Below are 17,204 nucleotides of genomic sequence, written 5' to 3'. Positions count from 1 at the left end.
TGGAGGAAGTTTTCCCAGAAATGACAAAGTCTTCCACACCTCTCTCCCACACTTAACCAAGTCCTAAAAGACAAGAAGGGGTTACCCAGGTTAAAGATAGGAAGGAAGGGTGTTTTCTAGCAGATGGTGACATTTGCAAAATCTCAGAGGGGAGAAACTGCAGAGCCCGGTTTGGAAACTGCCAGTGGTTTCTCGGAGCTGGAGTAGAGGAGCGGGGCAAAGAAAGGGATGGAGGGAGTTCGTGGGCGCCTCCTGACATAGGCTCTGACTGGGCTAAGGAGCTGGCCTGCCTCGTGAAGGATAGAAGAATATTGAAGCAGAAGAGTTAACAGGTGCATCATGAATTATATAAGAGGATGGCTCTGGAGGCAAGATTATTTAGTTGTTTTCTTTGTTGTTGTTTGCTTGTTTTAAAAGAAAACCAGACAAGAAATAATGGGGTCTCGATTGAGACAGAAGGGGTGGTGGCTGAGAGATACCCAGCATGTCCAAACAGTAGAGTAGGACTCAGGGAAGGATTAGCTGTAGGCGTGGGGAGAGGAGCTTCTGGCTTGGGCATCTTGGGTGCATGATGGACTGACAGAGGTTGCATTTTGTGCCAACTCACGCGGCCCCTGGCCACCATGATTGCACCAGGAACGAGCATCTTACAAATGTTTAGTTCAAATATAAAAAGATACAGAGGAAGGACGGAGGATGGTGGTTACCGCTGAATGGGTTTTCTCCGGTGCTGGTGATCGCGCGGGTGGGGGTGGGGAGACAGATGGGGGTATGTGTGGCTTTGGATTCATCTGGAACGTTTTAATTACAAAATTAAAGCTGATGTAAATGTAACATTCACTGGTGTTACATTTCTGTGAGCACCCGGGTGTCATCTTATTTTCTGCACTTTTCTGTGTGTTTGAACTAAATTTAATAACCAAATGGCAAGAAATGTGCAAGCAACAGAGGAGCTTCAGTACATGAAAGGCTTTGAGCCCTATCCAAGGGTTAAACCAGCGAGCCCCGGGGGCGGGGAATGGTGCGGTCGTCAGCCTTTGTGTTTGCACATTGTGTGTAGAGAGAAAAGCCTCGGGAGACCCGTACCCGGCTGAGTGGGCGGGGTGGGCGGGGGGAGGTGCGGGCGGGGAGCTTTTCCCCTAGCCCCGCCCCGGCCCCGCCCCGAGCTCCCGGCCTGTCGAAGCCCCTTCTCCTTTCGTGACACCTATTTCGGTCTCTAGGTAACGTGGGGTCGGGGGTCAAACAGCGCGGCTGCAGGGTGGCAGCTGCCTGCCGGCCCCTCTTCTCGGCCCCTTGACCCTCGGACGCTCAGAGCCATGGCGCTGCCGCTGCTGCCGGGCCACAGCTTCAACCGCAACGTGAGTAGTGAGGGCGCCCGAGGTCAGAGGTCCCGGCCGGAGTCTGGGGTCCAGGTGTGGACACTCCCCCGGCCCCTACTGGAGGCCTCGTGACGCTGCTTCGCCTTCTGTGGACGGGGCGCAGCTTGGACCAAAATTTGTAGGCTGGTGGAACCCTTACTCTCTACCTCCCCTTCCCCCTCTCCCCAACTGCATCTGGATACTTTTCCTACGTTAGATACAGAAGTAGAGTCCTTATAGGTGTTAGGACCCTCGAAGGTAGCCGATGGTAGGTTGATGATGATAATCATCGTTGAGCGTTGAAGGTGTGCCAGGAGCTGTGCTTTAATCACCTTACACAGCATTAGATGTTCCCAACAGCCCTTTGTATTAGCTACTATTTTTAATTCCCATTTTTCAGTGGAGGAAACTGAGGCACAGAGTGATGAGTCAGTCACTCACTGGCCAGAGCTACTCAATCTCAGTGGTGAAGCTGGATTCCCTCCAGGCAACCAGTCTCCACAGCCCAGGAGCCTAATCACGATCCTTAATACCCTTTGTGAAAGAGTTTGCTATTAGAGTGAAGAAACCTGGCACTCTCAAGGCTGGTAGGGGGCAGATAAGGGTTCCACCTGCCTATAAAGTTTATCCTAAACTTTATAGTGAAGGATCCAAAGTTGGAGTTCTTTCTTCATTTAGAATTGGGAATGGCTCATTTCGAAACAAGATGAAAGTACCAAACGACACAACACAACAACATTAAAAACCCTGAGCATGCAAGAACTTTTGCCAGTAAATAGCATCTTATTTAAACCAAAGCAGGAAAATGATTCAGGTTTTTGTTTGCACTGGTCACTACTCTTTACTTGGGTTTTCCAGTTGTGTCTGTAGGAAGTAGGTAAGTAATACACTGATGGGAGGGAACTTGCTGGAGCCACTCAAGGTATTTGTGTAAACCTCTGTTAAGTTTAGAAAGCAGGCAGCAGATTGAAACATTCGACTTTATGGATCCTGAACAGTGTCTGCATCCAAGTTGTTGGCCCTAAAGTACCACTTATCTTTATAGCTTCAGGCCACTGCATTCTGACCCCCACAGGTTAGCTGGCCAGTTCAACTTGTTTCTTGACCACTGGTTTGTGCATTTCTTGGCTGACGTGTAGAGGCTGGCCTTCCAACCTAACGTTGCCCTTTGGTAAGATTAAGCCAGTCACACAAATTAAGTAAGACCCCTGAAAGGCAGGGCATGAAAAAAGATTCCAGAAGTAAAGAAGCATGCTGTGTAAAAGTAATTGTAATCAAAATTGAATGTAGAGCCCACAGCTTTGGGCCTAGCAACACTTCAGATCCACAGCTCTCACATGCAGTGATTAAGGGTGGGAAGGAAGAACAGTGGTTGAATGAGATATTTTAAAATCTGCAAGGCTGCACTGAGTGTACTTTTGCTTTTTTAAAAAATTGTGAAGTATAACACATATACAGAAAAGTGCACAATGGATGATCACAGAATGAACATCAAAATAGAAAATATTACCAGGACTCCCAAAGCATCAACGTTGACTAGGGTTGCCGGATTTACCAAGTAAAAATACATGTCCCAAATATTGCATGGGACCTACATATATTAAAAGATTCTTTGTTGTTTATCTGAAATTCAAATTTAACTGAGCAGCTTGTATTTTACATGGCAACCCTACCTATGACCCTTTCTGGTCTTTACCCCTTCTCTATTCTCCAAAGGCAACCCCTCTCCTGGCTGCTACCACTATAGTTCGGTTTGGCTTGCTTTTGAAATTTCTGTCAATGCAAATGTCCGGTTTTTATTCTTTTGTGACTGGCTTTTTTTTTTTTTTTTTAAGCTCAACATTGTTTGTGGGATTTGTTCATGTGGCTGTCTTTAGAGATAGTTTGTATGTTTTCATTGCTCTAGAGTATTCCACTGTATGAGTATGACATCATTTATATACACATTTTACTCTTGATAGAGATTTGGTTTGTTTGGGGTTATTAAGAATACTTTGCTGGGACTATTCCTGTTCATGTCTCTCAGTACAATTGCCAGATCAAATGGTATTCTTTTTTTTTGTTTTTAGTAAAGTTCTTTTTTTAATATATTTTTTTAATTTTTAATTTTTCAAATGGCATTCTTATGTTCAGCTTTGGTGGATGCTGTCACAGCGCTTATATCAATTTAAATTCCCACCAGCATTTTATGTTCCTGTTGCTCCATAGCCTTTCTAACACTTGATATTGTTAGTCTCTTAAATTTTAGTTGTTTTGGTCAGTGGGCGTAGTGTGACTCTGTCGTTTTAATCCACGATTCTCTGATTCCTAACGAAATTGAGCACATTTCACACATTTATTGGTCATTTGGATATTCTCTTTTGTGTGGTGTCTATTTGTCGTTTGTCTAATCTCTGGTGGGTTGCCTGCCCTTTTCTTAGTGATTGTAGGAGTTCTACATAGATTTTGGATATGACTCCTTTGTCAGATATTTGTGTTGTAAGTGTCTTTTAGTCTGTGGTTGGCCTTTTTACTCTCTTAATGATGTTTTTGATGAAGAATTTTTCCTTTAAATTAGTGCTTTTGGTTTCCTATTTAAGAAATAGTTCCTTACACCAAGTTCATGATGATATTTTCCTTTGTCATCTGGAAATTTCGTTGTTTTTACCTTTCATGTTTAGATCTATAATCTAACTAGAATACATTTTCGTGTGTGTGTATGAAAAGAGGTAGAGGGGTCAGGTTATATTTTTCCCCATGTGGATATTCAGTTAACCCAGAGCCATTTGTTAAAGAACACAATTCTGAGTAAATTTTGAAGAGCTTTACTGGCTTTATTCAGTGATTAATGAATCAGGCAGATGGAAAGGAGCTCTGAAGAGCTATACAAGGCAAGAGATTTTGTAGGGAAGTTGTACTAGGCAAAAAATCGGATTGGTTATTGTAAGGTTACTTTCCTTATAGGGAATGGCAGGGGTTTCTCAGCAGATTACCTAACTAATGCTGATTAGGAGACTCATGTTTGATTGGTTTAAGATTCTATTTCTGGGAGAGCTGAAACTGTAACTAAGTTGAATTTCAGATTGGTAACATGGGGCTTAGCATAAGCAACTCCATTTGGGTTCTGTTGTCCTTAATACGTTTTTTAGAAATGGCCACCTTTTCTCCACTTCTCCGCAGAGCTACTTTTGTCATAAGTCAAGTATCCAAAATATGTGTGGGTCTGCTTCTAGACTTGTGAGTGTATTTAAAAAAATATTTATTTACTTCATGCCTCAGACCAATAGGAGGGTGTGTGTGTGTGAGAACTAGAGAATGACAGTATACTTATTAGATACCTTGGGCTGTCATTCAACAAATCAGTATTTATATACTGAGTGTCCTAGTATGTGCCCAAAGCAGGTGGCTGCATTAAAAAAATTGTTACACTAGCCTTGGGGTTAAAGGTGCTATGTGTTGCCAAAAAATTGATATTTTTTAAAACCTTGCACTTAGTTAAAAGATTGGATGTTCTCTGGCACAGAATGGTCAGAGAGTCAGTAAAGCCAAATCTGGCCTTTCTATCCCCGCCTCCCTCCTGCCTATTACAGAGCTTTGTCTGCTTAATTAAATTATTGAGAGAAAAACCTTGGCCTCCTGGAGATAGCATAATTACTGGCTGTTTGGGTTTAAAATTATAACACAAGCTAACTAACTTTTACGCTTTTTCTTAGAAATTAAAAAAAGAACTTGCTCCCCCCCTTAATTAGCTGCTGGTAGTCAGTCAGGAGCGATAGATTGGTTTCTGTCCACAGCTAGGTGATGTGCAACCTCTCCTTCTATATCTGAAATACAAGAAGTATTGTGCTTTCTAAAATATAAGCATTTGTATCACTGATGACGTTAAAATTATTCTGATGTGAATTAATTGCAAACCTTAGGGAAAGATCACAATTCCAGACCCGAAGTATCTTTTTTCCAAGAATTTACATGCTGGATTTGTATTGAGCTAAGAGAATCTCAGGCATATTGTCAAGAATGATAGGATATTAAAGTTAAAAGGGACACTTCCAGCCAAAGCTGAAAATCCTTTCTACAGCATTTTAGACAGATGGTTGTGTAGCTGATCCTGAATGTCTCTAATGAATAATGAGGAGCACACTTTCTGTTTTTTATGACGCTACCTCGCCACCATCTTAGGAGGGTTTGTCGTAAATAGTCCATCCTCTAATTTATAGTGAAGCAACTGTTTCCTTAAGAAGAAAAAGAAATTTTTTGAATTCACAACAGTAAAATAAAACATATTTAGAAACTGTCTCTCTTACAGAAATACCTTGAAATTTATTTTTATCTAGATTACTATAAGCCTATATATTAATGTAGGAAAAATCACTCTTTGGGAAATTTACCAGCAATTTAAATGATAAACAACTGAGAGAGAAAAACTATGAGTACTACATAGTACACATATTGATTTCATTGTGTGGTGTTAGCTAAGCCAATCTAAGTATAGCTCAGTGACAAATATAATCGTAAAACAATCACTTGATTCACAAGGTAGAGGGTTTTCCAGCCTAAAATTCTGCCGGCAGATTCCTGACTACGTTCTTAGTGGTCAATTCCATGGCCTTAAAATAACCTGCATCAGGTCCAAAGCCCTTAACCTGAGACCCCAGGCCATTAGAGTTTGTCACTCATTTTGTGAGATCAATTTAATGAATCATGACCAGGATTTAGGAAAAAGAAAAAGGAAAAAAAAAATAAACAGAATACGGTAGAATAGAATAAAAGAATCAGTGTATTATGCTTGGGAAGAGTAAGTATTGTTTCATGAAATTTTGTTTCTGTCACGTGTGTACGTGAACTGGGTTGCGCTGAAATCTGTTTGTTATTGTGGCAGTCAGCGTTTGAAAAACACTCTCGTTAGAGCCATCTCCACCAATTCTTGCCTCTGATTTAAATTCTGATCTTCAACATCCTTCAAGGCCAAATCTAGTCTCTTACCCTTCCGGAAGTCTCAACTGATCCTAGTCAGCCTTTCTCAGTGTTTTTTTGTTTTTGTTTTTTATTAAGGTACAATTCACATAACATAAAGTAAACCATTAACCATTTCAAAGTGTACAATTCAGTGGCATTTAGTACATTCACAGTGTTTTGCAACTGTCACCTCTATCTAACTAGTTCCAACATATTTTCATCATCCCACAATCTTTTTACCCCAGAGGAACCTTTGAAATGATTTTCAGGTCTTGGAGAACTCCTGCATAAAGATGATTTCTATAGCCCATGGTACCTTAGCATGATCCATGAGTTGTAGATGTAGTGATCCAATAATAATTGTCTTTTTGAGTAAAGAGTAATAGTTTTCTGTGGATTTGTTGATTTCAGCAAATTAATTAACCTAGTCTGTGTGGTTTCCTTTTCTCACAAGGGATCTCAACTCTAACACCAGTGGGAGTGTACTAGGGGAAATGTCAAGGGTTTCTTTCTTGTTGTATTGTAAAATTTCCTACTTGATTTCTCCTCTTTTCTCCTTATTCAAGTAGGCCTAAAAATCCTCTCAGAGTTTCTACTGTAGAGGGTGCCGTAAGGTATGAAATGTGGTATAATGGTATGAGCAAGAGTAGTTTTCTCCCTTATTTAAAACAAAAAATGACTTTTAGCCAGGTTTTCTTGAGAAACAAACAGGTAGTTAAGCTTAGCTTTCCTTTGTTTCCTTTTCATACATTAAAAAAATTCATAAGGCAGCATCATACATTTCTGTTAAATAACTGTTTTAATCCAAGGTGGGATTTACTTTTTCAAAAAGTAGGTTCAGCTGATTTAATTTAAATTAAGGTTATAAATTCATTTTAATTAATGCTGTTTACAACACGAAAATATAGACAGTGTTAAATAAGCAAAGCTACTAAAATCATATTGACAAAGCAATATGAATAAAAATAGAGCCTAAGACACAATTTTATGTGAGACCTAAAAATTAAGTTTTTTTTACTGACTGGCATGATCAGGCTCATATATAGGCAGTTATACAATCATTATAATCTTAATCTCCTTGTAGACCTATATACACAAGAATATGATTTTTTAAACTAAAAATAAAGAATAAAAATTAGCTCTTCAGTGTGAAACCGATGCTTGTATTTTGCCACATAGACACGTAATTCTGAGTCAAATTTGAGATAAGCACTCACAGATTTCATTTTCAACTGAAATGAGAAGATTTCTCACCTTTCTCTTGATACTTGTTAAACAAGGAAAGCTTTGCTTATATCTGTGAGAAGTTGAAAACTGCAGCAAAATGCTCACTGCTTTCCTATGAATGGCAGGATCCTTGATTTTCATGTAAATTTGGAACTGGCCATAGGTGTATGTTTAATTTTATAAGAAATTGCTGAACAGTCTTCCAAAGTGGCTGTACCATTTTGCGTTCTCACCAGCAACAAATGAGAGTTCCTGTTCTTCCGGATTCTTGAGAGCATTTGGCATGGGCAGTGTTTGGATTCTAGCCAATCTCATAGGTGTATAGTGGTAACTCATCCTGATTTAAACTTTTATTTCCCTAATGGCTTAGGAATGATGTTGAACATCTTTTCATGTGCTTATTTGCCATCCGTATATCCTCTTTGGTGAAATGTGTGTTTGTGTCTTTTGCCCATCTTTAATTGAGTTGTTTCCTTACTGTTGAGTTTTGAGAGTTCTTTATATATTCCAGATACAAGTCCGTTGTTGGATATGTGGTTTACAAATATTTTCTCCCAGTCTATGGCTTGAATTTTCATTCTCTTAAAACAAGGCTAGAAAATATGTATACATTTTTAAAGATAAAATACCACATGAATCCACACTGATATTTGAAATGCTAAGTAAGGATTATAGGAATTTTATTTAACTTCTTTGATTCTTTATTTATCTTTTACTTACATTGAAAATCTTGATTCATAAGGACATTACTTGCTTTATCCTACCATAAATAAAAATATATATCCATATAAATTTTTTGAGTAATAATAACGTTATTATTAACAATTTGAGTTTGAAAATAGGTTAAGATTTCTTTGTATTTCTTATTGTTTTTAGGATTTATCCCCCTAGGAATGTATGGTCAAATTATTGGGTTTTAATTTCATTTAAGTATGGTTAAGTCACCAACTCAATACCCAGTTAGGTTGATTGTTGCATTTCAGTTTTAACTTAAATTTTTTTGTTTTATTATAATGTAAAAGTAAAACATTTCTGTGGTTTCAAAGTCAAATTTACAAAGTGAGGTGCATTCAGACAAGTCCTAGCTTTTCTCCCTGTCCCTTCAGTCTTGTTCCCTCCCGCACTCACTCTAGAAGTAACATTAAAAAAAAAACTATTTAGCTTGGGTTATCCTTCCTTTTTTGTTTTTGTTTTTTAAAATAGCAAATTCTTAACTATATTTACATGGCCTCATTAAATAAATGATAGCATACTCTACGTATTCTCTTGCACCTTCCATTTTTCGTTTTAACAGGTATATCTTGGAGATTTCTTAATAGTCGTATGCAGAGCTATACTCATTCCATTGGAATGTGTATTCCGCTTGTAGCTACATAGTACTCCATTGTGTGGACATACCATAGTTTGTTTAACTCATCCCCTCTTGATGTATAGTTGTATTATTTCCAGGCTTTTGCTATTATAAATAATGCTGAAATAAATAGCCAAAGTTGTGCTTCAGAAGAAACCATCAAAAAACTGAAAAGGCAACTACAGTTATTTTACAGGGAGAAAATAGTTGCAAAGCATATATATGATGAGGGATTTATATCCAGTATATATAAAGAACTCTAAAAACTCAACAATAAAGAGATAAATAATCCAGTTAAAAATGGGCAAAAGATCTGAGTAGACATTACTCCAAAGACGCTCAAATATCCAATAAACACATGAAAAGATGCTCAATATCATTAGTCATTAGAGAGATGGAAATTAAAACCACAATGAGATATTACTTCACACTCACTAGAATGGCTATAACAAAACAGACAATACCAAGTGTTGCCAAGGATGTATAGTAATTGAAACCCTCTTATGTTGCTGGTAGGAATGTATAATAGTGCTGCTGCTATGGAAAAGTCTGCAGTTCCACGAAAGTTTAAACATAGAGTTACTATATGATACAGCACTCCTAGGTATAGACCCAAGAGAAAAGAAAACATATGTCCACAAAAAATGTGTACATGAATGTTCATAACAGCATTATTCATAATAGCCAAAAAGTAGAAACAACCCAAATGTCCATCAGCTGGCGAATGGATAAACAAAATGTGGTATATCAATACAATGGAATATTATTTAGCCAGAACAAGGAATGAAATATTGATACATACCACAACATAGATGAACCTCAAAAACATTATACCACAAGCAATATGCAAAAGACTATATATTGTATGATCCCATTTATGTGAAATGTACAGAATAGGCAAATCTATAGTGACAGAAAGATTAATCGTTGCCTAGACCTGTGTGGGGGAAGGGAGGAAGTGGGGAGCGACTGCTAATGGGTATGGGGTTTCTTTTTGGGATGATGAAAGTGTTCTGAAATTAGATTATGGCGAAGATTGTGCAACTTTGTAATCATAGTAAACTCCTTTGTATTGTATATTTTAAATGATTGAAATTTATGATAGACACAGTTTGCTTCTACATCTTGACTATTGTAAATAATGCTGCTATGAACATTAGGATGCATGTATCTTTTTGAATTAGTGTTTTCATTTTCTTTGGCTCTATACTCAGTTAAGGGACTAATATCCAAAATATATAAACAGCTCGTGTAACTCAATATCAAAAAAACAAATAACCCAATTTAAAAATGGGCAGAATAGACATAAATAGACATTTTTCCAAAGAAGACATACAGATGGCCAACAGGCACATGAAAAATATGCTCAACATTGCTGATCATCAGAGAAATGCAAATCAAAACTACAATGAGATATCACCTCACACCTCTTAGAATGCTATCATCAAATAGAACACAAGTAACAAATGCTGGCAAGGATATGGAGAAAAGGGAACCCTTTGTACACTCTTGGTGGGAATGTAAGCCACTATGGAAAACAGTATGGAGGTTCCTCAAAAAAACAAAAATTAGAACTACCATATGACATATAAATTATACCTCAGTGAAACTGTTAAAAAAATAAATAGCCAAAGAAAGGAGTTGGTGGTGGGGAATTGCTGGACAAACAATAGGTGTTTACTGTGCCAGGTCACAGGATGGTTTTGATTTAGTTTTCTGTTACTTGTTCCTGGTAACTATTGAAATGTCCTTGAAATCACATGATTTAAGACTGGGTCACTTTTTTTTTTTTTTTTGGCAGTACGCGGGCCTCTCACTGTTGTGGCCTCTCCCGTTGAGGAGAACAGGCTCTGGACGTGCAGGCTCAGCGGCCATGGCTCACGGGCCCAGCCACTCTGCAGCATGTGGGATCTTCCTGGACCGGGGCACGAACCCGTGTCCCCTGCATCGGCAGGCGGACTCTCAACCACTGCGCCACCAGAGAATCCCTGGGCCACTTCTTGAAGCTGCTATTCATAACTTTGGAAATGACATAAAACTCCATTGCTATTCCTAAATGTTAATTTGCATTTCAGAAATTAGAGTCACTTTGCCTATTCAGGGACCAAACACCTAACTTCGGTCATTTTTGTATTCTGTCCTGAACTTTATAGCTATGTCACTTAGGACACTCAGATTCTTTTTCTCTCTCCATTTTGCCATCTTCAGAATGTTGGCTTTACTTTCTTAGGCTTGTGACCTCATGGTTGCAAAATGGTTGCCTCAGTTCCGGACATCACAACTTCTTACAACAGTGTTCAAGACAAGCAGGAAGGAGGGGTGGGGGAGGCTCTTATATCAGAAAACAAAATGTTTCTCAGTCCCCCATTAGGTTTCTACCCTACATCTTATTGGCTAAACTTGAGTCACATGGCTATCCTTTGCTACAAGGGACATTGGGAACTTGATTTTTCACCATCTATTTTTGGAGCTGGGAAAGAGAAAAGGGAGCAATTAATGGCTGCTGGGAACCAGGAAACTTTGTTGGCCACACCAGCCACAGACTCAAACCTGTGAGTCTAGATGCTCTCCTCAGCCTTAGCATCCCTTTCTTTAAAACTTTTTAGTGTTTTTTTTTTTTTTTGTCCCACATTTGCCGGATGGTGGAGATTTTTTTTTAACTTTACTTTATTTATTTATTTTTTACATCTTTATTGGAGTATAATTGCTTTACAATGGTGTGTTAGTTTCTGCTTTATAACAAAGTGAATCAGTTATACATATACATATGTTCCCATATCTCTTACCTTTTGCGACTCCCTCCCTCCCACCCTCCCTATCCTACCCCTCCAGGTGATCACAAAGCACCGAGCTGATCTCCCTGTGCTATGCGGCTGCTTCCCACTAGCTATCTACCTTACGTTTGGTAGTGTATATATGTCCATGCCTCTCTCTCGCTTTGTCACAGCTTACCCTTCCCCCTCCCCATATCCTCAAGTCCATTCTCTAGTAGGCCTGTGTCTTTATTCCTGTCTTACCCCTAGGTTCTTCATGACTTTTTTTTCTTAAATTCCATATATATGTGTTAGCATTCGATATTTGTCTCTCTCTTTCTGACTTACTTCACTCTGTATGACAGACTCTAGGTCTGTCCACCTCATTACAAATAGCTCAATTTCGTTTCTTTTTATGGCTGAGTAATATTCCATTGTATATATGTGCCACATCTTCTTTATCCATTCATCCAGTGATGGACACTTAGCTTGTTTCCGTCTCCGGGCTATTGTAAATAGAGCTGCAATGAATATTTTGGTACATGATTCCTTTTGCATTATGGTTTTCTCAGGGTATATGCTCAGTAGTGGGATTGCTGGGTCATATGGTAGTTCTATTTGTAGTTTTTAAGGAACCTCCATACTGTTCTCCACAGTGGCTGTATCAATTTACATTCCCACCAACAGTGCAAGAGGGTTCCCTTTTCTCCACACCCTCTCCAGCATTTATTCTTTCTAGATTTTTTGATGATGGCCATTCTGACTGGTGTGAGATGATACCTCATTGTAGCTTTGATTTGCATTTCTCTAATGATTAGTGATGTTGAGCATTCTTTCATGTGTTTGTTGGCAGTCTGTATATCTTCATTGGAGGAATGTCTATTTAGGTCTTCCGCCCATCTTTGGATTGGGTTGTTTGTTTTTTTGTTATTGAGCTGCTTATAAATTTTGGAGATTAATCCTTTGTCAGTTGCTTCATTTGCAAATATTTTCTCCCATTCTGAGGGTTGTATTTGATCTTGTTTATGGTTTCCTTTGCTGTGCAAAAGCTTTGAAGTTTCATTAGGTCCCATAGCTTATTTTTGTTTTTATTTCCATTTCTCTAGGAGGTAGGTCAAAAAGGATCTTGCTGTGATTTATGTCATAGAGTGTTCTGCCTATGTTTTCCTCTAAGAGTTTGACAGTTTCTGGCCTTACATTTAGGTCTTTAACCCATTTTGAGCTTATTTTTGTGTATGGTGTTAGGGAGTAATCTAATCTCATACTTTTACATGTACCTGTCCAGTTTTCCCAGAACCACTTATTGAAGAGGCTATCCTTTCTCCACTGTACATTCCTGCCTCCTTTATCAAAGACAAGGTGACCATAGGTGTGTGGGTTTCTATCCTGTTCCATTGATCTATCTTTCTGTTTTTGTGCCAGTACCTTACTGTCTTGATTACTGTAGCTTTGTAGTATAGTCTGAAGTCAGGGAGCCTGATTCCTTCAGCTCCATTTTTCGTTCTCAATATTGCTTTGGCTATTCGGGGTCTTTTGTGTTTCCATACAAATTGTGAAATTTTTCGTTCTAGTTCTGTGAAAAATGCCAGTGGTAGTTTGATAGGGATTGCATTGAATCTGTAGATTGCTTTGGGTAGTGGAGTCATTTTCACAATGTTGATTCTTCCAGTCCAATCCATCTATTTGTATCATCTTTAATTTCGTTCATCAGTGTCTTATAATTTTCTGCATACAGGTCTTTTGTCTCCTTTGGTAGGTTTATTCCTAGATATTTTATTCTTTTTGTTGCAATAGTAAATGGGAGTGTTTTCTTGATTTCACTTTCAGATTTTTCATCATTAGTGTATAGGAATGTCAGAGATTTCTGTGCATTAATTTTGTATCCTGCAATTTTACCAAACTCATTGATTAGCTCTAGTAGTTTTCTGGTAGCAACTTTAGGGTTCTCTATGTATAGTATCATGTCATCTGCAAAGAGTGACAGCTTTACTTCTTTTCCAATTTGGATTCCTTTTATTTCCTTTTCTTCTCTGATTGCTGTGGCTAAAACTTCCAAAACTATGTTGAATACGAGTGGTGAGAGTGGGCAACCTTGTCTTGTTCCTGATGTTAGTGGAAATGGTTTCAGTTTTTCACCATTGACGACGATGTTGGCTGTGGGTTTTTCATATATGGCCTTTATTATATTGAGGAAAGTTTCATCTTTGCCTACTTTCTGCAGGGTTTTTATCATAAATGGGTGTTGAATTTTGTTGAAAGCTTTCTCTGCATCTATTGAGATGATCATATGGTTTTTCTCCTTCAACTTGTTAATATGGTGTATCACATTGATTGACTTGCGTGTATTGAAGAATCCTTGCATTCCTGGAATAAACCCCACTTGATCATGGTGTATGATCCTTTTAATGTGCTGTTGGATTCTGTTTGCTAGTATTTTGTTGAGGATTTTTGCATCTATGTTCATCAGTGATATTGGCCTGTAGTTTTCTTTCTTTGTGACATCCTTGTCTGGTTTTGCTCTCAGGGTGATGGTGGCCTCGTAGAATGAGTTTGGGAGTGCTCCTCCCTCTGCTATATTTTGGAAGAGTTTGAGAAGGATAGGTGGTAGCTCTTCTCTAAATGTTTGATAGAATGCGCCTGTGAAGCCATCAGGTCCTGGGCTTTTGTTTGTTGGAAGATTTTTAATCACAGTTTCAATTTCAGTGCTTGTGATTGGTCTGTTCATATTTTTATTTCTTCTTGATTCAGTCTTGGCAGGTTGTGCATTTCTAAGAATTTGTCCATTTCTCCCAGGTTGTCCATTTTAGTGGCATAGAGTTGCTTGAGTAATCTCTCATGATCTTTTGTATTTGTGCAGTGTCAGTTGTTACTTCTCCTTTTTCATTTCTAATTCTATTGATTTGAGTCTTTTCCCTTTTTTTCTTGATGACTCTGGCTAATGGTTTATCAATTTTGTTTATCTTCTCAAAGAACCAGCTTTTAGTTTTATTGATCTTTGCTATTGTTTCCTTCATTTCTTTTTCATTTATTTCTGATCTGATTTTTATGATTTCTTTCCTTCTGCTAACTTTAGGGTTTTTTTTGTTCTTCTTTCTCTAATTGCTTTAGGTGCAAGGTTAGGTTGTTTATTCGAGATGTTTCCTGTTTCTTAAGGTAGGATTGTATTGCTATAAACTTCCCTCTTAGAACTGCTTTTGCTGCATCACATAGATTTTGGGTCATCGTGTCTCCATTGTCATTTGTTTCTAGGTATTTTTTTATTTCCTGTTTGATTTCTTCAGTGTTCACTTCATTATTAAGTAGTGTATTGTTTAGCCTCCATGTGTTTGTATTTTTTACAGATCTTTTCTTGTAATTGATACCTAGTCACATAGTGCTGTGGTCGGAAAAGATACTTGATGCAATTTCAATTTTCTTAAATTTACCAAGGCTTGATTTGTGACCCAAGATATGATCTATCCTGGAGAATGTTCCATGAGCACTAGAGAAAAATGTGTATTCTGTTGTTTTTGGATGGAATGTCCTATAAATATCAATTAAGTCCATCTTGTTTAATGTATCTTGTAAAGCTTGTGTTTCCTTATTAATTTTCTGTGTGGATGATCTGTCCATTGGTGAAAGTGGGGTGATATAAAGTCCCCTACTATGAATGTGTTACTGTCGATTTCCCCTTTTATGGCTGTTAGTATTTGCCTTATGTATTGAGGTGCTCCTATGTTGGGTGCATAAATATTTACAATTGTTATATCTTCTTCTTTGATCGATCCCTTGATCATTATGTAGTGTCCTTCTTTGTCTCTTCTAATAGTCTTTATTTTAAAGTCTATTTTGTGTGATATGAGAATTGCTTCTCCAGCTTTCTTTTGGTTTCCATTTGCATGAAATATCTTTTTCCATCCCCTCACTTTCAGTCTGTATGTGTCTCTAGGTCTGAAGTGGGTCTCTTCTAGACAGCATATATATGGGTCTTGTTTTTGTATCCATTCAGCCAATCTGTGTCTTTTGGTGGGAGCATTTAGTCCATTTACATTTAAGGTAATTATCGATATGTATGTTCCTATTCCCATTTTCTTACTTGTTTTGGGTTTGTTATTGTAGGTCTTTTCCTTCTCTTGTGTTTCTTGCCTAGAGAAGTTCCTTTAGCAGTTGTTGTAGAGTTGGTTTGGTGGTGCTGAACTCGCTCAGGTTTTGCTTGTCTGTAAAGGTTTTAATTTCTCCATCAAATGTGAATGAGATCCTTGCTGGGTAGAGTAATCTTGGTTGCAGGTTTTTCTCCTTCATCACTTTAAATATGTCCTGCCAGTCCCTTCTGGCTTGCAGAGTTTCTGCTGAAAGATCAGCTGTTAACCTTATGGGGATTCCCTTGTGTGTTATTTGTTGTTTTTCCCTTGCTGCATTTAATATGCTTTCTTTGTATCTAATTTTTGACAGTTTGATTAATATGTGTCTTGGTGTATTTCTCCTTGGATTTATCCTGTATGGGACTCTCTGTGCTTCCTGGACTTGATTAACTATTTCCTTTCCCATATTAGGGAAGTTTTCAACTATAATCTCTTCAAATATTTTCTCAGTCCCTTTCTTTTTCTCTTCTTCTTCTGGAACCCCTATAATTCGAATGTTGGTGTGTTTAATGTTGTCCCAGAGGTCTCTGAGACTGTCCTCAGTTCTTTTCATTCTTTTTTCTTTATTCTGCTCTGCAGTAGTTATTTCCACTATTTTATCTTCCAGGTCACTTATCCGTTCTTCTGCCTCAGTTATTCTGCTATTGATCCCATCTAGAGTACTTCTAATTTCATTTATTGTGTTGTTCATCGTTGCTTGTTTCATCTTTATTTCTTCTAGGTCCTTGTTAACTGTTTCTTGCATTTTGTCCATTCTATTTCCAAGATTTCGGATCATCCTTACTATCATTATTCTGAATTCTTTTTCAGGTAGACTGGCTATTTCCTCTTCATTTGTTAGGTCTGGTGCATTTTTATCTTGCTCCTTTATCTGCTGTGTGTTTTTCTGTCTTCTCATTTTGCTTATCTTACTGTGTTTGGGGTCTCCTTTTTGCAATCTGCAGGTTCGTAGTTCCCACTGTTTTTGCTGTCTGTCTCCAGTGGCTAAGGTTGGTTCAGTGGGTTGTGTAGGCTTCCTGGTGGAGGGGACTAGTGCCTGTGTTCTGGTGGATGAGGCTGGATCTTGTCTCTCTAGTGGGCAGGTTCACATCTGGTGGTGTGTTTTGGGGTGTCTGTGGCCTTATTATGTTTTTAGGCAGCCTCTCTGCTAATGGGTGGGGTTGTGTTCCTGTTTTGCTAGTTGTTTGGCATAGGTTGTCCAGCACTGTGGCTTGCTGGTCGTTGAGTGAAGCTGGGTGCTGGTGTTGAGATTGAGGTCTCTGGGAGATTTTCGCCGTTTGATATTATGTGGAGCTGGGAGGTCTCTTGTTGACCAGTGTCCTGAAGTTGGCTCTCCTACCTCAGAGGCAGAGCCCTGACTCCTGGCTGGAGCACCAAGAGCCTTTCATCCACACGGCTCAGAATAAAAGGGAGAAAAAGTAGAGGGAATTAGTAGAAGTATGAGGAAAGAAAGAAGGAA

At 38.4% G+C, this 17,204-nt stretch overlaps 1 protein-coding gene across 1 annotated transcript in view; it reads left to right on the top strand.

Annotated features, from left to right (window-relative positions):
• Positions 1 to 1,251: 1,251 nt before the first annotated feature.
• Positions 1,252 to 17,204, top strand: part of EFHC2 (EF-hand domain containing 2) — a gene marked incomplete at its 3' end in the record, with an annotated part of 202,345 nt that continues 186,392 nt past the window's right edge. Inside the window, 1 exon segment of the mRNA XM_082865263.1 lies at positions 1,252 to 1,358. Within this exon segment, the coding sequence (XP_082721389.1) occupies positions 1,317 to 1,358 (42 nt within the window). The 5' untranslated portion in view covers positions 1,252 to 1,316.

This window comes from Leucopleurus acutus, assembly GCF_964270905.1.
Source record: "Leucopleurus acutus genome assembly, chromosome: X".
NCBI lineage: Eukaryota > Metazoa > Chordata > Mammalia > Artiodactyla > Delphinidae > Leucopleurus > Leucopleurus acutus.
The sequence above is the reverse complement of the archived record's forward strand: the minus strand, read 5'-3'. Positions and strand labels throughout refer to the sequence as shown.